Source organism: Heterodontus francisci, chromosome 48, assembly GCF_036365525.1.
Source record: "Heterodontus francisci isolate sHetFra1 chromosome 48, sHetFra1.hap1, whole genome shotgun sequence".
NCBI classification, from domain to species: Eukaryota; Metazoa; Chordata; class Chondrichthyes; order Heterodontiformes; family Heterodontidae; genus Heterodontus; species Heterodontus francisci.
The window spans coordinates 13,733,447-13,756,704 of NC_090418.1; the positions used below are offsets into that span (position 1 = coordinate 13,733,447).

General features: G+C 44.4%; 1 protein-coding gene across 1 annotated transcript in view; it reads left to right on the forward strand.

The window, feature by feature from the left end:
- The window catches only part of LOC137357574 (misshapen-like kinase 1), a 264,262-nt gene that overhangs the window by 171,462 nt on the left and 69,542 nt on the right, over positions 1-23,258 (forward strand). Inside the window, 8 exon segments of the mRNA XM_068024008.1 lie at positions 479-503; positions 506-550; positions 553-686; positions 7,020-7,199; positions 10,112-10,360; positions 12,815-12,900; positions 15,874-15,986; positions 18,097-18,194. Of these exon segments, the coding sequence (XP_067880109.1) occupies positions 479-503; positions 506-550; positions 553-686; positions 7,020-7,199; positions 10,112-10,360; positions 12,815-12,900; positions 15,874-15,986; positions 18,097-18,194 (930 nt within the window).

Consider the following 23,258-nt stretch of genomic DNA (forward strand, 5'->3'; position numbering starts at 1 on the left):
AAGAACAGCCAGAATCATCTCACAGACTGCAGCAGTATAAGAAAAAGTCTACCACCACTTTTTCAGGGCAACTAAGACTGGGCACTAAAGGCCGGCCTTGCCATTGTGCACGCATCCCGAGTATAATTTTTTTTAATCTTCTTTGGCCTCCTTATCTCGAGAGACAATGGATAAGCGCCTGGAGGTGGTCTTTATAACGGTTTTACAATTGGAGCATCTATATCTATTGTCTTTGCGTTATTGTGATAAAGTATTACTGGTCTGCAGTCTGCTAAAGATGCCGATAAGAGCAACCTCAGCCTTTTGTCGGAGTTGAGGAAGTGAGTATTGCTGTTGACACTTGTGCAAACACTTCTCTATCAGTATGGTGGAATTGATTGGTTTTTTATATATTCCTATCAATCTTTTGCATTTTTTTTTTAGAAATGGCCAAGTAGTTTGCTAATATTCTGCTTGCTTTCTTGTGTGTTTGTTGCAGGAATACAAGCGGAAACAACTAGAGGAGCACGGCAGTCTGAGCGGCTTCAAAGGCAACTGCAGCAGGAGCATGCTTCCTCATGTCACTGCAACAGCAGCAGCAGCAACAGCAGCTGCAGAAACAGCAACAACCCCAAGAAAAGAAGCAGCTGTACTATTACAATAAAAGTGTGAATCCGACTGATTGCAAAGGAGGTAATCCTTTAGAAGCTCCCGCTTCTTCACAGAAGACTAGGAGAAAGATGCGGGTCTTTAGAATAATTATGGGTATGGCAGAAGTAAGCCAACTATTTGCATCGGAGCACGAGGAGGCCATTCAGCCCCTCGAGTCTGTTCCGCCATTCAGTTAGATCATGGCTGAGTGGTATCTTAACTCACCCTGGTTCTGTAACCCTTAACCCAACAAAAAATCTGTCGATCTCAATTTGGAAGTTTCCATTGATCCCAAGCCTGAGCAGCTTTTTGGAGGAGAGATTTCCAGATTTGCACTACCCTTTGAAGAAATGCATCCTGACATCACCCCTGAATGGCCAGTTTCAAATTTTTAGGGCTATGGCCCCTTGTTCTGCGCTCCCTCCTACCGCAGAATCATAGAAAATCATAGACATTTACAGCACAGAATAAGCTATTCAGTCCATCATGTCCATGCCGACTGACAAGTAACCATCCAGCAAAATCCCACATTCCAGCTCATGGTCAATTGCATTGTAGGTTATGGCACTATAAGTGCATATCCATTTACCAGAGGAGATAGTTTCTCTATATGCTCCATCAACTCCTATTGATCATGTTGAACAATGAGCAGAGAACTTGCGAATGTACTTACAAAATTCACAAGATTGAAATAAAATACCCATTTTTGCTTACCACACTGGGGTGGGGGTGGGGGGAATGCTAGAGGGAGTAGTAGAATGAGGTAGAAGACCTTCAAAAAGAAAAACTTGACCAAGACCCATTAAGAGCTGAAGATTATTAGGAGATTTGTTTAGCACAGGGTAAGGGAATGAAATGGAGATCAAGGATTGAGGTAGTCATGAATAGACTACGGTAAGAGTGGGATTGATGGGCCTTATCTGGGACCAACCTTTGTTATTTTTCATCCCTCCCAAAGGCAGCAGCACTCCCATGTATTACACAATTGACAGCACAGAAACAGGGCATTCGTCCCATCGGGTCTATGCCTATGCTGTGCTCCACACAAGCCTCTTCCTCCTGTTCCTATGCTCCTGAAGTAAGACATTTAGTTCCTTGAGCTTGTTCTGCCATTCAGTGAAATCAAGGTGAATCTGCGACCTAACTACATATACTTGCTTTTGCCCCATATCCCTGACTACCTTCGGTTAACAGAAAACTCTCTCCGTCGCCCCCCTTCCCGATCTCGGTGTCTCTCCCCCCCAGTCTCCGTGTCTCCCCGCGGTCTCTGTGTCTCTCTCTTTCTCCCCCCGTCTCTGTGTCTCTTCTCCTACCCCCCCCACCCCCACGTCTCTGTGTTTCTTCCCCCACTCGCCTCTCTCTCCCTCTCGCCCCTCTCTCCCTCTCTCCCTCTCCCTCTCCCTCTCCCCTCTCGCCCCTCTCGCCCCTCTCGCCCCTCTCGCCCCTCTCGCCCCTCTCCCTCTCTCGCCCCTCTCCCTCTCTCCCTCTCGCCCCTCTCGCTCTCTCTCGCCCCCTCTCTCTCTCTCTCGCCCCCTCTCTCTCTCTCTCGCCCCCCTCTCTCTCTCTCTCGCCCCCCTCTCTCTCTCTCTCGCCCCCTCTCTCTCCTCTCGCCCCCCTCTCTCTCTCTCGCCCCTCTCTCTCTCCTCTCTCGCCCCTCTCTCTCTCTCTCGCCCCTCTCTCTCTCTCTCTCGCCCCTCTCTCTCTCTCTCTCGCCCCTCTCTCTCTCTCTCTCGCCCCTCTCTCTCTCTCTCGCCCCTCTCTCTCTCTCTCTCGCCCCTCTCTCTCTCTCTCTCGCCCCTCTCTCTCTCTCTCTCTCGCCCCTCTCTCTCTCTCTCGCCCCTCTCTCTCTCTCTCGCCCCTCTCTCTCTCTCTCGCCCCTCTCTCTCTCTCTCGCCCCTCTCTCTCTCTCTCGCCCCTCTCTCTCTCTCTCTCGCCCCTCTCTCTCTCTCTCGCCCTCTCTCTCTCTCTCTCGCCCCTCTCTCTCTCTCTCGCCCCTCTCTCTCTCTCTCGCCCCTCTCTCTCTCTCTCGCCCCTCTCTCTCTCTCGCCCCTCTCTCTCTCTCTCGCCCCTCTCTCTCTCTCTCAGCCCCTCTCTCTCTCTCCGCCCCTCTCTCTCTCTCTCGCCCCTCTCTCTCTCTCTCGCCCCTCTCTCTCTCTCTCGCCCCTCTCTCTCTCTCTCGCCCCTCTCTCTCTCTCTCGCCTCTCTCTCTCTCTCTCGCCCCTCCTCTCTCTCTCTCGCCCCTCTCTCTCTCTCTCGCCCCTCTCTCTCTCTCTCGCCCCTCTCTCTCTCTCTCGCCCCCCTCTCTCTCTCTCGCCCCTCTCTTCTCTCTCGCCCCCCTCTCTCTCTCTCGCCCCCCTCTCTCTCTCTCGCCCCCTCTCTCTCTCTCGCCCCCCTCTCTCTCTCTCGCCCCCTCTCTCTCTCTCGCCCCCTCTCTCCCTCTCGCCCCCCTCTCTCCCTCTCGCCCCTCTCTCTCCCTCTCGCCCCTCTCTCTCCCTCTCGCCCTCTCTCTCCCTCTCGCCCCTCTCTCTCCCTCTCGCCCCTCTCTCTCCCTCTCGCCCCTCTCTCTCCCTCTCGCCCTCTCTCTCCCTCTCTCTCCTCTCGCCCCTCTCTCTCTCCCTCTCGCCCCTCTCTCTCTCCCTCTCGCCCCCTCTCTCTCTCCTCTCGCCCCTCTCTCTCTCCCTCTCGCCCCCTCTCTCTCTCCCTCTCGCCCCTCTCTCTCTCCCTCTCGCCCCCTCTCTCTCTCTCTCTCTCGCCCTCTCTCTCTCTCTCTCTCGCCCCCTCTCTCTCTCTCTCTCTCGCCCCTCTCTCTCTCTCTCTCGCCCTCTCTCTCTCTCTCTCTCGCCCCTCTCTCTCTCTCTCGCCCCCCTCTCTCTCTCTCGCCCCCCCCTCTCTCTTCGCCCCCCCCCTCTCTCTCTCGCCCCCCCCCCTCTCTCTCTCGCCCCCCCTCTCTCTCCTCTCGCCCCCTCTCTCTCCTCTCGCCCCTCTCTCTCTCCCTCTCGCCCCTCTCTCTCTCCCTCTCGCCCCTCTCTCTCTCCCTCTCGCCCCTCTCTCTCTCCCTCTCGCCCCTCTCTCTCTCCCTCTCGCCCCTCTCTCTCTCCCTCTCGCCCCTCTCTCGTCTCTCTCTCTCGCCCCCTCTCTCTCTCTCTCTCTCGCCCCTCTCTCTCTCTCTCTCTCGCCCCTCTCTCTCTCTCTCTCTCGCCCCTCTCTCTCTCTCTCTCTCGCCCCTCTCTCTCTCTCTCGCCCCCCCCTCTCTCTCTCGCCCCCCCCTCTCTCTCTCGCCCCCCCCCCTCTCTCTCTCGCCCCCCCCCTCTCTCTCTCGCCCCCCCCTCTCTCTCTCGCCCCCCCCCCCTCTCTCTCTCGCCCCCCCCCCCTCTCTCTCTCGCCCCCCCCCCTCTCTCTCTCGCCCCCCCCCCCTCTCTCTCGCCCTTCTCTGGCCCCTCTCGCCCCCCGCTCAAATTTTGTCACATCAGATTCTTTATCAGAGACGCTTTGGTCTCTTTTCCCCATGGTGATCACACAATGGCCCAGGATGAGATAATCTGGATATGCTGTTTCCACTTCATACCACCTTTGTTTCAGTAGAAGTCATTCAATTCAGAATGTTTCAGGATGGGTGTAATTGACATTCTCAACCTGGTTGGGCATCCTTTGTTCGAAACAGACAGTGTGGCAATTTTCCAATACACGTGACTGTCTTTTGCAGATTTTTTAAAAAGGCAAAGTCAATTTTTATTAACTCTTCCGTTTGAGTCTGTAGTTTTTCATCTTCGCACTTCTCGTAACCGTGACACCTGACAGATCTAGCTCCGAGTTTTAGATCCTATCTCCCAGTCCTAGACTCCCCAACCAGCGGGATTAGTTTTCTCTCTCTCTCTCTCTCTCTGCCCATCAGTTCTCCTTAATATTTTGAAAATTTTGATCAAATCACTCTTAACCTTCTAAATTCCAGGAATACCACCCTAGTTTGTGTAATCTCTTAGTTTAGTCCTTGGAGCCCAGGTATCATTCTGGTGAATCTATGCTGTACTCCCTCCAAGGCTAATGTGTCCTTCCTGAAGTGTGATGCTCAGCTGAACACAGTTCTCCAGGTGGGGTTAACTAGGGCTTTGTGCAGCTGCAGCATAACTTCTCGTCCTCTAGCAAGAAAGTCCTCTGTTTCATCTGCAGTGTCAACTATGGCTCAGTTGGTTGCACTCTTGCCTCTGAGTGACCAGGTTTGAGGTGCATGTCCTACTGCAGGGCTTGACCACAAATTAAGACTGACTTCAGCACAGTACCGAAGCCCCATCTTCTTGTTTGGTTGGATGTAAATGGTCCCATAACACTATTTCGAAGAGGAGCAGGGGAGTTATTCCCGGTGTCCTGGCCATTATTTATCCTTCAATCCAACATAACAGAAACAGATTATCTGGTCATTATCACATTGCTGTTTGTGGGAGTTTGCTGTGCGCGTAGTGGCTGCTGAGTTTCCTGCAGCAGTGGCTGCACTTCAAAAAGTATTTCATTGGCTGTACAGTGCTGTGAGATGTCCGGTGGTCATGACGTGCGCTATATAAATGGAAGTCTGCCTTTTTTTCTGTCTAACCCTATCAGCATAATTCAAGCAGGGAATTCAGTAGAAGCCTCTTTGCCCAGAGAGTGGTGAGAATGTGGAACTCACTACCACAGGAAGTAGCTCAGGTGAATAGTACAGATGCTTTCAAGGGGAAGCTAGATATGCATATGAGAGAAAGGAATAAAGGGTTATGCTGATTGGATGAGATGAGGAAATATGGGCAGAGTCTCGAGTGAAACATAAATGCCGGAATGGACTTGTTGGTCGAATGGCCTGTTTGTGTGTTGTATATTCTATGCAGTTCTATGTAACTTAACCTTCTGTTCCTTTCTCGACTGTACTTTTCTGTCTTCCTCTTAAATGCATCTATGCTATTCGCCTCAACCATTCTCTGTGGTAGCAAGTTCCACATTCTCACCACTCTCTGGCTGAAGAAGTTTCTCTTGAATTCCTGATTGGATTTATATCGAGGAGGAATTACATACACAATCCTTATTTATGATTTCTCTGGCATCCCAGGCACCTTTTTTTATTGCTTGCAGTGTAGTAACTGTGCTTCCCTCACTCTCACACAGTGAGTGGCACAGTGGCGCAGTGGTTAGCACCGCAGCCTCACAGCTCCAGGGACCTGGGTTCGATTCCGGGTACTGCCTGTGTGGAGTTTGCAAGTTCTCCCTGTGTCTGCGTGGGTTTTCTCCGGGTGCTCCGGTTTCCTCCCACAAGCCAAAAGACTTGCAGGTTGATAGGTAAGTTGGCCATTATAAATTGTCACTAGTATAGGTAGGTGGTAGAGAAATATAGGGACAGGTGGGGATGTTTGGTAGGAATAGGGGATTAGTGTAGGATTAGTATAAATGGGTGGTTGATGTTCGGCACAGACTCGGTGGGCCGAAGGGCCTGTTTCAGTGCTGTATCTCTAATCTAATCTAATCTAAAATACCAGTTCATGTGCTGACCAGTTACTAATCTGCAGACGCTGCATGTGAAAGGTGGCTCTTGATCTGTAATGAAAAGCAATTCTTAATATAACTTTCAGGGTTCCTAAGGAGGACAATAATGAGGGGGAAATGGGAAAGAAAAGACTTCTGTGAAAAGTTGTATGGTTTACAGTTATCAGTAGTGAAATACAATCAACCCATATGGTGTGTTGTGTGTGGTCACCCATTTCTTAGAAAGACTTAGAATATGTGTTGCAGCATGTGGTTGTTCTTCGGGTGAAAGTTCTTTTCTCCTTGCATCAGACAGATTAAAGGATAAAACATTCAGCCAACCTGGAATTGGGTACTTTTTCAGTTCCTTAAGAGGTTAGAAGATCTGAACAGGGCAGCAAGCATTTATCATACTCTGCTGTCGTTAATGCTCTGTAGATTACAGTCTATATAAAGCAGACAAATACAAACTCACAAGTGGTATGTAAGGGACTGAGGTACAAGCTGGAATGTTCTACATGGCAGCATTTGCACACCTGGCTGGGTTGAGGTTGTATGGTGCTCCATTTGTTCCTGGCCACTGCAATGTACCATCAGCATCAGAATGAACTGAGTTGGGCTCAGGATGTCTGGAGCAAAGGCTTTAAATACTTTGCAAAATATAACAGTCTGTTCAGGATTGCAGGCCTCCACAAATGTTGCATTGAGGTTTTGTCTTGGGGTGAACAAAATATTAAGAATAGTGACACTATTTACAAGTTTATTTTTATAGATTTAAAAAAAAGTTGGCAGATTCTGGAACTTGCAACATTTCGCAGCTAAGCCCAAGGTACTCCTATAGTTTTCTTGCCTTATTTTAGCGATCAAGTCACTTGCCTCATTTTGATTGCTCTCTGTCTTTGAAGGTTGAAGAACGCTCCAAAATGAACAGACAGAACTCTCCTGGTGCAAAACCTAAGATGGGGACCACAATATCAGATCCATCACTACAGTCTCTCACTGAATCAGTGCCCAGCAGTGCTGCCCAGGCCTCGCAGACACCGCCCATGCACCGGCCCGTGGAGCCGCAGGGAGCCCAGTCGAAGGTAGTTCTCCATCGCAGGAGCTGAATTTTCATTCATATTTTTATCTTTCTTTTTGGTGGTTGGAGAATGGTGACTGGTTCAGGTCCTGGATTATTATGGCAACAAATGACTCAGGTGCTGGAGTAAACTGCAGCTCCACCTAGCTGCTGGTACTAGCGACTTTCTCCCCCTCCCCACAAAAAAGTTAAAACTTCCTCCACTTCCCCCCCCCCCCCCCCCCATTGCAAAGAAATGGCACTAATTTGGACATTTCCTTGTGTTTCTTCTAAGTATCTTCAGAGGTAGCTTGGGATAATGGCTAGGCTGGCTTAATGAAGTGCAGATGTGTAGGAAATTAATTAACGACAGCATCTTAACTTGTAACGTCCAACTGAGTACTCCTGACAACTTCCCCTAATTTCGTAATGCATGTGATATTGTCTGCATGCAATATTGCTTGCATTTCATAGACGAGGTCCATATTTTGTATTGGCTGGTTCCTGTGCTATAAATTAATTCAGTTCAACTGGTTTCACACCAGCCTTCCCCCACCTTCCTTAATCTCAGCCTATCAGCATACCTTTCTATTCCTTTCTCTTTCCTGCGTTTATCTGGCTTCCCATTAAATGCACTAGTGTTATTCACCTCAACTATTCCTTGTGATAGCGAGCTCCACATTCTCAACAATCCCAGTAAAGAAGTTTCTCTTGAATTCCTCTTGGATTTATTAGTGATCTTATATTTTGGACTCTCCCAAAGGTGGAAATATCTTGTCCATGCTTACTCTATCAAACCCCATATAATTTCAAAGACATCTATCAGAACATTCCGCAGCCATCTCTTTTCTAGACAGTTTGTCAATATTGAGAAGAAATGGTGCTAAAGAAACTATTTCTCAACAGCCTCTCCAGAACCATCAGGACAGCAGAGCAGTTTATGATTAATCTTAACTTATGCATCAGGCTTTTAAAATAAATATTAACCAGTATTGTGTAAAACATGATTTAGGATGACTTGCACAGGACATTTCATGTATCCAGCTTTCCTTCAGTACTTTTCAGTAGAATGGCACAGCATGTTAGACCATAGAGCTTGTGTTTCTCAATGTTAAAATAGTTAAAACTGAACAGAAGTTATCTTGAGAGGAGTTAATTGTTCTTCTAAAATATTGGTGACATCTAATGGGGGGGTGGGGGGCAAGATTGAGTTGGGTAATTGATGGGCTAAATCCAAGCACCTTAAACTGCCACCTTCTGTCATTGACCATCATGCCCATCTCTCCCAATTCTAGGCTCATGTGCCTTTCTATCTTTAATCTGTGAGATGTTAGGTTAAGGGCAACTTAAATGTATTAAAAATTTTAAATTATAAAATCGTTTTTCTGTCTTGCCCACATTGCATCTTTTTCTTAAGCTTAAGAACATAATGTAAGAACTCAGAGCAGGAGTTCAACGAGATCGTGGCTGATATTTTATCAACTCCACCTTCCTGCACTCTCCCCATATCTCTTGATTCCTTTAGTCCCCAAAATCTATCGATCTCTGACTTGAATATCCTCAATGGCTGTGCATCCACAGATCTGAGAATTCCAAATATTCATAACCCTTTGAGTGAAGAAATTTTTCATCTCCTTCCCAAATGGCCAACCCTTATTCTGGGACTGTAACCCTGTGTTCTTGATTGCCTAGCCAGGGGAAGCATTTTCTCATCCATCCACTTTGTCAAGCCCCTTAAAAATTTTTATATGTTTCAATTAAATCACTTAGATCTCATTCTTCTAAACTCCAGGGGAATATAAGTCTATTCTACTCAACCTTTCCTCATAGGACAATGCCCTCATAGAGTTATACAGCACAGAAATGGGCCCAAGAACATGTCTAGTGAGCTTTCATTGCCTTCCCTCTAGGGCACAAAAGCACTTCCTTAGGTAAGGAGACCAAAACTGCACACAGTACACCAGTTATGGCCTCACTGCTGCTTTGTTTAATTGTAGTAAGACTTCTTTGCTGTTGTACTCCAATGCCTTTGCTAAAAGCTAAGAAACCATTTGTCTTCCTAATTGCTTGCTATACCTGCATGTTAACTATCTGTGATTCATCAACAGGGACACCTAGATCCCTTTGAATGCAGGCATTTCGCAGTGTCTCTCCATTCAAAAAATTCTGCTTTTTTTGTTTTTCCTACCAAAATGGGTAACCTCGCATATTTGCACTCCAGCTGCCATGTTCTTGCCCACTCACCCACCCTGTCTATATTCCTCTGCACCTATGTATCATCAAACTTTGACCCGTTACACTCAGTCCCCTTGTCTAAGTCATTAACATAGATTGTAAATACCTGAGGCCCAAGTACTGATCCTTGTGATACCCCGTTAGTTACAACCTCCCAACCTGAAAATGGCCATTTATTCCTACTCTGTTTTCTATCCATTAACTGATCCTCAATCCAGGCTAACATATTATCCCCAATGCCATGAGTCCTAATTTTGTCCAATAATCTCGTGTTGCACCTTTACTCCTAAGTTTGGTTCTAAAGCTTTGATTTTTTAAATGTTGTTAATCATTTAATTTTGGAGCAACTTCAATTCCAATAAATTGTGGAACAGAAAATTCATGCTTTGCCATGAATCTCTGATAAGTGAATATTCAGGTGAAGGAGAGAAATTGCAGTAATAGAGATGGAAAATGCTGGAAACACTCAACAGTTCAGGCATCAGTGGCTCGTGAAACGGTTAACATTTCAGTTTGTTAACCTTTCAGACGCTGCCTGACCTGAGCGTTTCTAGCATTTTCTGCTTTTATTTCAGATTTCCAGCATCTGCAGTATTTTGCTTTTGTTTGCGATATAGATTGTTCAGCAAATGTGAATTGACCTCTCGTCTTCCAACTTCACTTGAGTTTGCACTGAAACGTTGTTGGAAACTTTTCTCGCAGTTTCAAGTGGCACACCTGGTTGCACTGAAGCCATCGTCAGCACCAGTGCCAAGGTCTCAGTCACTCCAAGACCAACCGACCAAGAATGTCGCTGCTTTCCCAACCCAGGAGCCTGTGCCAGTGAAGCGTGGTGAGATGTTGCGGCAGAACTCAGACCCCACCTCTGAGACCCCTGTACTACCTCCCCGTGCCGGCAACAGAGATGACTCTGGGCCATGGGTGAAGATGGAAGACGAAGCACCTCCAAAGGTAATCAGGACAAGTCAAGGAGAAAAAAATTATAGTGCAAGAGAAGGGAAAAGGCTGGTAAGGCACCCTCAACCAAATGGATTCTGCCTTCTGCTATCTTATTGATTACAACAGCTGACTGAATTGATCTGCCTTCTAGTTAGCGGATTGTGCCATGTGTTCTCGGTTGGTCTTCTGGTTATTATGTCTTCTACTGGAGCTCTTTATGTTGCTTTTGAAAGGTAGAATGCAAGATTAAGACCTGCTGTGTCTGCATAATGCTGATGCGATAAGTTGGGCTGCACCATGGGTCTCGGAATTGTTTATCTACATTGCAAAATTTGGGCTAGTGCTTGAATAAAAATTGTGGGTCGCGTAAAAATTGTCTATCATTCGGGGGAGAGAAGGAATCGTGAACTTGAGACTTGTGAGATCAATCATGCACTGTTAATTTAGTAAAACACTTCAAAACGTTGCTATTTGATCCTGTTTATGAAGTGCTTGTGAGACATTTCTGTGTGATAAGCTACTACGTAAATAAAATAGCAACATTTTTTCCCAATTACCTCCCCGTTGAAATTTTGAGCTCATGAAAGTGTGGGGTTGATGGATTTTTCTCATGTTACAGCACCTGGTGCCAGCACAAAGCATACCCAAATCAAGTACAGCAAGGATCAGATGTGAAGCTCACCTGCAGTGTCCCATCAAGCACTCCCACGGTCACATATGGCATCGGTTAGATGCAGCTGTACCTCAACACAATCCTAATACACATCAATCCCCCATTTCAAAGGAGAATTTCTCGCTGAATCACTGATATCTTTATTACCCACACGAGCTAATCTTCTCTTCGAGATTGCTCACATGAGCCAAATTATGATAGATTTTTGTTAAGCAAGTGTGTTAAGGGTTAGGAACCAAAGCAGGTAAATGGAGTTAAGGTACAAATCAGCCTTGGTGTAATTGAATAGCGGAACAGCCTGTAGGGGATGAATGGCCTTCTCCTGTTCCTGTATTCCTTTGAACTTTTTTATTGTGGACTTGTGCTCATTTGTTTTCTCTGAGTGCCTGTAGCTCATTACAGTTACGATCCATATAGCCAGCACAGATTGGAGACTTTGATCTCATTAGTCTGCTGGATTGAAACTCAAGTCTCAGAGGTGAGAGCCAGTGTTGTACTCCAAGTGCATTGAGTGAACCACGTTCAAAGGATGTGAATAAAGATCTTTCTGCCGTAATGATGAACACCGTAAAAGTGTTAGCGAGGCTCAGTTGGTAGCACATTTACTTCTGAGTCAGAAGGTTGTGGGTTGAAGTATCACTCCAGGACTTCAATTAAAAATGTAGGCTGGAACTCCAGTTGGAGTGTTGCAGCGTATCCAATGAGATATTAAACTAAGGTCCTAATAGCCTGTTCCAGCACTTCACATTAAAACTCCCCTGGCAATCATTTCTAGAGCTTAGAATTCATTTACAATAGCTTGCATTTATATAGTGCCTTAAACCTAGTAAAAGGTCCCAATGTGCTTCATAGCGATATTGGACAAAATTTGACAGAGCCACATGAGATACTGAGAGAGATTTTTTCTTCGGCAAGGGACAGGTGACCAAAAAGCTTGGTCAGATAGGCAGGTTTTAAGGAGCATCTTAAAGGAGGAGAGGGGAAGGTTTACAGAGGGAATTCCAGAGCTGAGGGCCTAGATGGCAAAAGGCATGTCTGCCAATGGTGGGGTAAAGAAAATTGGAGGGTGCACAAGAAGCCAGAATTGAAGGAGTGCAGAGATCTTAGAGGGTTGTAGTGCTGTAGGAAGTTAGAGATGGGGAAGTTCTTTCAGTGTGCTGGGTCAACATTCTAACCTCATCCAACACCACCAATAAAAATGATTAACTGGTTGTCTTATTGCCTTTTGTGCCACTTGCTGTATCAAAACAGCTGCTAATTTTTTATACATAAGTAACTGCATTTTGGAGTCACTCATTGTATATCAACTACTTTTGCGTTCTTTCTGTGAGGCATAAGGCATGTATAAATGCAACTTTTTCACACTGTCCGCCAAGGCGTTAATTGCAACTGCCATGTTGAAACTGAAATAATTTTACAGATCAACTGAAAAGCATCTCTGTAGCAGATGGAATGTTGCACAGGGTTACCACATAATCAGCTGTGCCTGGTGTATATAATTAATTGGCTGCTGTTCACAAAACTGAAACAATTCACAGCCGTGCCATTTGACCTTTAAATGTACTAATGGCTGACAGACCATACCAGAGGTTCAAGCCACGCTATTTTTTTTTTTAATACAATGCTGTAAAAGCTCTACATAAATGCCAAGTCAGAGTAGTCCTTCAAAAGGTGTATAGATCCATCTAAGCATGACTTTTAAGAGAAGTCATGCAGCCTAAATTCATATTTAATTCAGAGTAGAATTGTTGGAATGGTGCTTAAACAGATTGTGTTTCTTTTTTTGGCTGAAGGTTCCTCAAAGAACGACGTCCATAGCTACAGCACTGAACAGCAATAGTGCTCTGATAAATCGACCAGGGCAGGCACCGCGTGCAAGGTAATGTAAACCATTCAACTCCGTGTACCATTGCTTTCCCATTCTATCCCTTCAGGTTTTACATGTAGCCAACACAGTGATAACTCAAACTGCAAGTGAACCAAAAGATGCTGGAAATACACAGCAAGTCCGTTAGACTAATTTATGTATTCAAGGCCACTGATTTATGGTTTTCATGGAAATGTGAATGGATCATGAAATTCCATCCTTAAAATACGGGTAAAAATCACAAACATCACGAATTTGATGAAATTGGAATTACACCTTATCCACTGGTTGTAATTGTAAATGTCCAGAATCCCTCAATGTAATTCCCAAATCACTAAAAGTGCCATATCATTGAGTTTGCCTCACTCACACTAAGTCCATCTCTCCTGAGAACATTTCTCTTGTTTTGAGCATCGCTCTCTCTACATGTGCAGTTTTCTGCTAGAGGATTGTGCCAGTGTCCTGTGATTTGAGTTCATCCTATTGCTATTTGAAAAAAGCTGCCCCTTCTCCCGTGGTTGGTAAGACCCCATTATCAAATGAGAGCTGTTTGCCAAGAGATGTGTACACTTGGATTTGGGTAATTGGATTTTTCACCTAGTGAGCAAGGATACTGGAATATGTCCTGAGAATGTGGAAGCAATTTCCCTCTTCGGTCCATAGTTTCTTCAACAGGACGTGGAACAAGTTCCAGAGTGGCAACTGCTCAGAGTATTGTGGTTACAATAGTTTCATCTGAGCTTTACTTAGCACGCATCTGTCCTGTGCTGCGTGCTATTCCCTGCACCTCTGGGCTCTTTTCTGATTTTTGCCACACCGAGAAGTTGACCAAGTGGCTGTGTATTGTGATTGAATGGTCACAGAAATAAAGGTTAAAAGAGCAAATTGATGTCTTTCCTCCTTTCGCTTATGTAAGGCCATGAAGTATTCCATGTTATTTAGGTCAGGAGTTCTTGCGTCATATTCATTCAGTGACCCATGTGATCATCTGAGCTGGTTTTGATTGCTTAAGGGAGTTGGAGAGGAATTTTCCAGTGTATTTTTTCTCCTTATTGACCCTGAGATTTTTTTTCCTCTCCCAGGTGGTTACATGCCTGGCGGGTGGGTGGAGGAAAGAGGGAGCTGAGAAATGTTTGGTCATGGCTGTCATATTGTGGGACAGGCTTGATGGTCCAGCTGGTCTTTTCCTGCCGATCAGTTCTGTATGTTGGTATACGATTAGGTATGTCCGGATTAAAGCAGAGCTGCAGATAGCTAAAAGAAGTTTTTTTCCGTTCAGCTAATATTCTGGCATTGGTGGGATGGGAGCACTTGAGTCATCTGTGAAATGCACAGCAAGTGTTTCCATTGTGGGGTCTGCACTCCCCTCCGGCCACTGTTCAGGGCGGCCTACATAGTAAAGGCTGCTGCGAAAACCCCCCAGAAATGCTAGTAATACTCAGCAGATCAGGCAGCATTGATGGAGAGAGAAACAGAGTTAACGATTTATGTCGATGACCTTGCATCAGAATTAGAAAATGTTAGCGATGCAACAGGCTTTAATCAAGTACAGAGGCATGCAGGGGGAGAGGGGAGGAAAGACCAAAAGGGAAGATCAATGGTGGATGGATGGCAGGAATGAATAAATGACAAAAGGAATGATAATGCAAGGCAAAAAGGGGTGGTAATGGGAAAATAAAGAAATAATAGAGTAGTAGCTGCTATTACCGTATTAGAATCCATACATGTCTGCTAATCTACAAGGTGTTGGTCACTCCAAAGATCAGTGATGAGTAATCAATGTGGAAAAATGAGAGTATTCTGGCACATGCTTGTGCACCTGTAGCCTGAGTTTTTTCAGGTTAGTAGTAGTACCACCTAGTAGTAGTATTAGTACCTGCAGTTTGAGAAGGAAAAGCATCCTTTTTAAGTAGCTGCAATTGTCTGGGCTGAATCTATGCATGCTTCTTGACTGTTCTGAATGAATTGAGAGAAGTGCCTAAGACTGGGCAAATCAGCAATTTGCCAGAGGCAGAGTGTTGTCAAACAATGTTGATTTTTCTTTAGTTTCCCAACTCCTGAGTAAGGTAACTGAAGTCCATCTCTTCAGAGCCCTCAGTATCTCTGCCTTGAGTAGGTCAGTAAGAGACAGATAATTGAACACTTTGGGCAGCCTCTTGAATGGGTAGATGCTGTTAACTGCACTTGTCTATCACCCAAGTGCTGTCCACACATTTGCATTGGAACTGGTTGTTGGTAGGTGGTTTGTGGTGCTGGGAGATGAGTGTAAAATAAAACATGAAAAGCCTTAATGCGAATCTCTTATTTTCAAAAATGTTTATTTGGTGCATCTGCTTTTAAACACTGTCAAGTATTTAACCTATTTATTCAAGTTCCACTCCTGAGACTTGAACACAGAACTGAGGCCGACACTTCCAGTGTAGTGCTGTCAGAAGTGCTGTCTCTTGGATGAGATGTAAAACAGAGGTCCTATCTGCTGTCTTGGATGGACTGAAAAGATTATATGTCCACATTTTCAAAGAGGAGCAGGGGAGTTCTCCCCAGCATCCTGGCCAATATTAATACTTGAACTGATCTCACTTTAAAAGAAAAACCAATCTGGTCATTTATCTCATTGCTTTTTTGCTGTGTGCAAATTGGCTGCTGGGTTTTACAATACTACAATGGTACGGTAATTTAAAAGTACTGATTGACTGTAAATCACTTTGGGATATCCTGAGGTTGATAACACTATATAAATGCATGTCTGTCTTTTTTTTTAATGATGAATTGTAACTACCTGCCAGGAAAATGTCCACAAATTCGGGAGTAATGGCAGGGTTACAAACAACAGTTCCTTGATTCTTTATTGTGCATTGTCTTGCTGGGCAGTTTGTGCCATGCATGGCCTTTTAATAAAGTAAAATAGTGAACCAATTAGGCAAACTGTGGGGTGTCATGCCACAAAAATGGCCTCCTGACTTGAATGACCTGATTCGGTTTCAGCAATCCAGACCTGCGTAGGATTGAGCCAGGATGGGAAAGAGCAGAGAGTCTCCCACAGATTGGCCCCCACCGGGTACTTGGGACTGGTTCTATGGAGCGCAACAGAATTACAAGTAAGTAGGCTGATTTGAAGAACTGTTTAAGACAGGTCACCTCCTATTCTATCTGCCTCATCTCAGCCTTTCAGCATATCTTGCCATTCCTTTTTCTCTTGTGTACTCTAATTTCCTTTTGAAAGCATCAAAGCTATTAGCCTCAATGCCTTCCTATGGTAGAGAGTCCCACATTCTACAGACTGAAATTTCTCCTCCTTTTCCTGTTGGATTTATTAGTAACTATCTTCTATTTATGGTCCTTAGTTTTGAATTTTCCCACAAGTGGAAACATTCTCTCGACATTTGGACCTGCAGGAGCAGGCTTGAAGGGCCGAGTGGCCTACTCCTGCTCCTAATTCGTATGTTCATATGTTCTGTCCAACCCATTAAAAATTTTAAAGATCTACATCAGGTCACTTCTAAGTCTTCTATAAAGAAAAAAGTCCCAAGATGTTCAAGCTTTCCCAATAGCTGTGATCATGTAATAAGATTATCATGGCATCTACTCAAAGGTGTAATAGACATCGAGAAGCCAAAAATATAATAGAATATTCAGCATGGATTTCAAAAGTGAAGGTCATGCTTGACCAATCTTATTGGTTTCTTTGAAGAAGTAGCAGAAAGAGTAGACAAAGATAATAAAGTAGGTGTATTGTATTTGTGTTTTCAAAAAGGTTTGACAAGGTACCGCATGGTAAACTCATGACTAATGTCAGAGACTGTTGAGTCAGGTAGCAGAATGGATAGCAAGCTACAAAACAGAAAGCCAAGAGTGGGGGTTGAAGGTAGTTAATCAGATTGGCAAATAGTGGAAAGTGGTATTCTGCAGGAATCAGTGCTGGGAGCAATGTTTTTTATCATTTGCGTTAAGGATTTAGACTTGGGAATTGGAAGTATGACTTCTAAATTTGTGAATGACACCAAATTGGGGGCTGCAGTTAATACAAAGGAAGAATGTGAAAAAATACAAGAAGACTGTAATAAAAGTGCAGAATAGGCTTTTAATTGGCAAATGAATTTCACGATAGAAAAGTATGTGGAGGTACATTTGGAAGGAAGAATAAGGAGGTCACATACTAGTTGAAAAAGAAGTGTCAAAGTGGGGCAGAGGACCCAGAGGGATCTGGGGATACAAATACATAAATCACTAAAACTGGTGATGCAAGTTAATGAGACTGCAAGCAAATCAAACACTGGGGTCCACTTCTAGAGGGATAGAATTGAAAAGCAGAGAAGTCATATTGAACTTGTATAGAACCTTATTAGACCACATTTGGGATTAATGTGTACAGTTCTGATCTACATATTATAAGAAGGATATAGAGGCATTATTGAAAGTGCTGAAAAAGATTCCCGATGATAGCAGAATTGAGAAGTAGATTGAACAGGCTGGGGCTCTTTTCTCTAGAATAGAGAAGGCTGCGAGGTGACCTGATAGAGGTCTTCTAAATTTTGAAAGGGTTTGATAGGGTGGGTATGGAGAAAATGTTACTACTTGTGGGGTGATCAAAACTAGGGACCATCAACATAAGATAGTCCTTAATAAATCCAATAGGGAATTCAGAAGAAAACCTCTTTATCCATGGGGGTGGTGACAATGTGGAATGTGCTACGACAAGGGAGAGTTGCGGGAAGTAGCATTTAAGAGAAAGCTGCATAAGCACATGAGGAAGAAATGAATAGAAGGTTATGCAGATAGGGGAGATGAAATGGGAGGAGGCTGATATGAAGCATAAACATCGGCACAGATCAGTTGGGCCAAATGGCCTGTTTCTGAGCTGCATACTCGATGTAATTACACTTCCACAGTAATAGAGTGGCTTTAGGGCATGCAGAGGATATGAAAGATACTATTGGTGATGATTTTCCTTGATCAGTCTCACAACCTTAGTGGACCTAACGTGTTCAACAGAAGAAGTTGATTTGAGAGGAGATAAGTGAAGACTTAACTTGGATATATCAGGAATGTTTAAAACCTATTTGGATGTTCAGTTTGACGTTGTTATTTTATGAGTGATAAACTTCAATGGCCTTATCTTGACTGGAATTGGCTGGCTCTTTGTTTTGTTTGCAGCTGTTTAACTTGATGCTTTTTCTTTCACCATCCCCTTCCTCTCTCTCACCTCAGCTTCCTCTCAGCCTGAAGGGTCGCCAGTGCTCTCGCAGGATATGAGTCGGGGAAAGCCAGAGGAGGTACGCACTACCTCACGACCCGGCAGACCTGCAGTAAGTCTGAACACTTGGACTAATGTAGGAGGCTGAAATAGTGGATCAATGACACTGATATCTTCAGTGATTTGAGGGTAGGGGAGAAGGTGGAGAACAATTATGGACTTTCAGCTGAAGGGGGTAATATAAGCTGAACAGTAATTGCATGATCTGATATTAATGACAATGTGCTCCAGGTGGCTGCCAATAGCAGTGTCCTCCAGAATAAAGTGACTGAGCCCAGTTCCAATTTGGCCATGTTTTGGTTTTGCCAATGTTGGCATTTCTGGACAGGCGTTTGCCCAATGGCCATTTTTGCAGAGGGTGAAATAACATCTCCCTTTGAAGAAATTCTACATTATTGTTCATGACTAGAGGAAGCCCTCAGAATATGTTCTAAGCTTCGTTAGAAAGTGGAGAATGCTTCGCCCTGACGGTTGCCCCATTTGCAGGGCTGTTTGAAAGCTTTTGAAAATAAGCAGAAGAGATCCATTTGACATTCTTATTTACATTTTACATTTTTTACTTTTTCCCCACATGCCTCTGCAAAGTGTTGGGAATTTTTACTTCATTGAAGGTGCTGTGTAAATGCAAAATTACTGCTGCAATTTGCCACTACTCTGGAAAAAAAAACTAAGTCATCAGATTTTGTAAAAGTAACATTATTAGTGGTGTTTTTTTTAACATTTTCTCTGAAATTTAAGTCCCAGTATTAAAGTTGTGGATTTTAGAAGAATGCTGTAAAATTTAATGCAACTACATCAAGACTCCTGTGGAGCATAAACATCGGTATGGAACTGTTGGGCCAAATAGCCTATTTCTGTGCTGTAAATACTTGGTAATATTTTAGAATATTAAGTTTACCTTTTCCTTTTTTTTTGTGTATTAGCTTGGCTTAGTCGACAGCGCTGTTAGTTAAGCAGACACTGCAGGGCAGTTATGAGTGAGTGCATCACTGGGGCTGTAATTCTTTAGCTGAGGCATTAAAGCAAGACCTCTCCTGTGGCCAACGATCCCGTGACAGAAACTGTTTTCCAACATTCCTCCCTCAACAGATACAACCACAAGAAAATACTGATGATTGATCTGTTTTGTAGGATCTTGCTATGTACAGATTAGCTGCTACATTTGCCTACATGGTAACAGTTGCTACACTTCAAAGCAATTAATTGTAGTTATTTTCCATCATCTAAACTCAGAGAAAATTTAGACAGTCATTGCCTTTTTAAGAGTTGGGCAGCACTCAACACTCCTTGAACTTGTAATCTCATTCCACCCTCCATTGTGTTTGATTCTACTACAGAGGCACTGGCCCTTGGTCGGGTGCATTTCAAACACTTTGCAAGTGGTTGGCAAGTACCACTGTGAATGCTGCCATAATGACATATGTCACTGACTGAGTATAAATGAGGGCAACAGCCTCAGTTCTGTTCCTAGTGGGCACAGCTCTGTAGCATAAAACTGATCCAATCTATAATAATACAGTTTTTGTCCATCCGGACTGTTTTGATTGCTCAGTTTTAAGGGGTGTATCTATTGCTGGGTTTATTTGGTACGCGGTGCCTGGGTACACTCAGTACCCAAATATTAGAATAAAGTTCTAAAATATCTAAGTAACCAACTGTCATCCAACAGAGTTTGTAGCACAACCTCACTGCAAAAGTGGAGTGGGGGATTGGGTGGAGCATGGTGGGGGCAGCATGGTGAAAGCATGAGGGGTATAGAATGAGCATGGGATGGAATGGAGGATGGTGTAGGAAGAGGGAGGGAATAGGATGGCCATGATATGAGGAATGCAATGAATGGAATGAATGTGGCATGAGAGGGATGGCATGGGATGGGGATTTAAAGAAGTACTGTTGCAATAAAGATGCTATTTTCACCGCAGATGTTTTGTGGGTCCGAAGGTAAGGGGAGCCCAACAGCAAATTTACTGTGACTGGAGGGCTTTGAGGGTGGCGTGGGAGGCCGGAGGAGTGGCATGTAGGGGGGGAGGAATGGCATGGAATTGGAGTGGGATGGAATGGGGTTGGAGTTGGCATAGGAAGATGGGATGGGGATGATATGAGAGGGATGAAAGGAGTGAGTTGGGTGTGGCATGAGAGGGATAGCATGGGTTGGGGATTTAGTGTTACTGTTGCATAAAGGTACAAATTGCACCATAGATATTTTGCATGTCTCTGCTGATTCAGCATGAATTGACACTGAGTCAGCAATCTGAATCAGACTGATGGTACAGGAAATGGGAGGGGAAAGCAGCAATAGTGTTGTAAGGTGTACAGGTTTTGGGGGCAGAGAGTAGAGGGAGAATTACTCTAACTAACCCGTGTTGCATAGATCCACCGAGTGCATGAAGGGACAGTGCAGGGGACTGTACCATTCCCCAGCACTGGTCCCTCATCTTGACGAGTGTAACATTTATTGAAGTGTTGCAGGTTCTAAATGAAAATATTGGGAGCTGCCCTGTGCCACAAACTCCCCACTGTGTTTGACAGGGATCCTTTAAAGGAGCTTGTCAAATATCCCTTTTGAAATACCTCATCACCGATAGATAAGTAAAGTCCATGATATCAAACATAATGATACAGCGCGCCATCTGTGAAAAGATAAGTAGATCTGTTCAAAACCAGTGTAGTCAACCATAAGCCTTCCACTGAGTTTACTGACTTAAATTGAGCTGCAGGCTTACAGAGATCTCTTCCTACTTGTATGAGTCCTGTGGATTGAGGAGTTAACAACTGGACCAGACAAAGAACTGACTCTTCCCACTTTGTGTATTCTTCAGATTGTATGCAGAACTGCTTGATTTGATTAAGGAGCATTTTTCTTTTGCTTTAACTCTTCTCAACTATTGTGCACCCATGTATAATTTATAAATAGGGGAGGGATTTATTCACCACCTACCTGAGTCAGTAAAGCCTCAAGGGATTAAACATATAGATCAACTGGACTTGTATTTACTTGAGTATAGAAGTTCAACGGTGATCTAATCAAGGTGTTTAAGATGATTCAAGAATTAGATAAAAACTATTATCTCTGGTGGGGAAGTCCAGAATAAACGAGCATAATTTTAAAATTGGAGCTCGGGAGTTGGAGTGGTGTCAGGAAGCACTTCTTCACGCAAAGGGTAGTGGAAATCTGGAAAACTCTTCCACCCCCAAAAGGTTTTTGAGGCTGAGGGTCAGTTGAAGATATAAAAACTGAAATTGATAAGATTTCTGTTAGGCAAGGGTATTGAGGGTTACAGAACCAAGGTGGGTAGATGGAGTTAAGGTACAGATCAGCCATGGTCGAATTGAGGGAACAGGCTTGAGGGGCTGAATGGCCTCCCCCACTAATGAAGCATTAGTGAAACTGGTCCATCTAGCCTGGTATATCTTTAAACAATATGGGAAAAGCTTTGATGACTTGCATATGCCCAATAGGCTGTCAAGATGTGCAGACTGCCTCAAACGTGCTCTCGCATACATTTTAGAGACTGGAACGGAGTCAGGCTGCTGACAACGAGTCATTAATCTGATGCCTGGGCAAGGCTGATCCGCAGCATCCCAGGATGTCAATGATTAACCAACCAGTCTGTTTCAATGGTGACACCTGCAGGGTTGACCTGCCGCTACAGGGTGCAATTCGTCCTACTGCTCAGATAACCTTGCACGTCTGTGCTTTGAGGAGATAGATGATCTTGGCTAGTTCAGCAGTGCTTTATGCTGTTAAACTGCAAGATTTCAACTCGTAAAATCCGGCAGCACTGATGACCCAGACTTTCACTTACCTAGAAACTGTAAATATATATATGACCATTGCAACATTTGCATTTTGCTAAAAGTTTTGCAGTTTTTCACGCTCTGCTTTGATTTCCCAACCTTTGTTGTTGAAGGCATCATTGATGTAAACAATTGCAGTGAATAATTCTTCCCCGTGAGTGAGTAATCGTCCGCCAGTCATATGTCAAAATAAGAAAATAAAATCGGAAAACACAGGATGTTCGCAGCAGGGCTGTTAGAAGTTGAAAGTTTGAATGAGCTTTGATGAAGGATCTGAAGTGTTGATTGCTCCAGATACTGGCTGACCTCTGTATTTGCTGTGTTTGACAGATTTCCAAAATGTGTAGTTTATTATCTGCTTGTCACCCTCTGATGCCTTGTTAAATTGGCATTCTTTGCCTAAACAGTGAGTGTTGGCAGGCAGAACAGGTGGACATGAGAGTCTCTCCTTGCTTGGGTCCACAAATTTGTGCTTCCAGCTTCAGGAAATAGAACCCAGGCTGATACTGCACTTCCTCACTCAAGGGTGTTGAGGCACATTATAGTGTCCCATACTGACACTAGGGAACCCTGGATGTCAAGGGATATAGAGGATTGGATCAGGAAAAGAAAGGCTTACAGCAGATCCCAAATGCTGAAAACAGCAGAGGCACTAGAGGAGTATAGAAAGTGTAGGGTGGCACTTAAAGTAATTAGGAGAGTGAAGAGGGGACTTGAAAAAACACTGGTGGGCAAGATAAAGGAAAATCCTAAGGCGTTTTATAAGTATATTAAGGGTAAAAGGATAACCCGGGAAAGAGTTGGGTCCATTAGGGACCAACTTGGCAATCCTTGTGTGGAGCTAGAGGACATAGGTGAGGTTTTAAATGATTATTTTTAATCGGTGTTCACTATGGAGAAGGACGATGTAGGTGTAGAGATCGGGAAGGGGGATTGTGATATACTTGAACATATTAGCATTGAAAGTGAGGAAGTATTAGCTGTTTTAGCGGGCTTAAAAGTGGATAAATCCTCAGGCCCAGATGAGATGTATCCCAGGCTGTTATGTGAGACAAGGGAGGAGATAGCAGGGGCAATGACAGAAATTTTCAAATCCTCTCTGGCCATAGAGGTACCAGAGGACTGGAAGACAGCGAATGTGGTACCATTATTCAAGAAGGATAGCAGGGATAAACCAGATAATTACAGGCCGATGAGTCTAACATCAGTGGTTGGGAAAATATTGGAAAAGATTCTGAGGGACAGGATTAATCTCCACTTGGAGAGGCAGAGATTAATCAGGGATAGTCAGCATGGCTTTGTCAGGGGGAGATTGTGT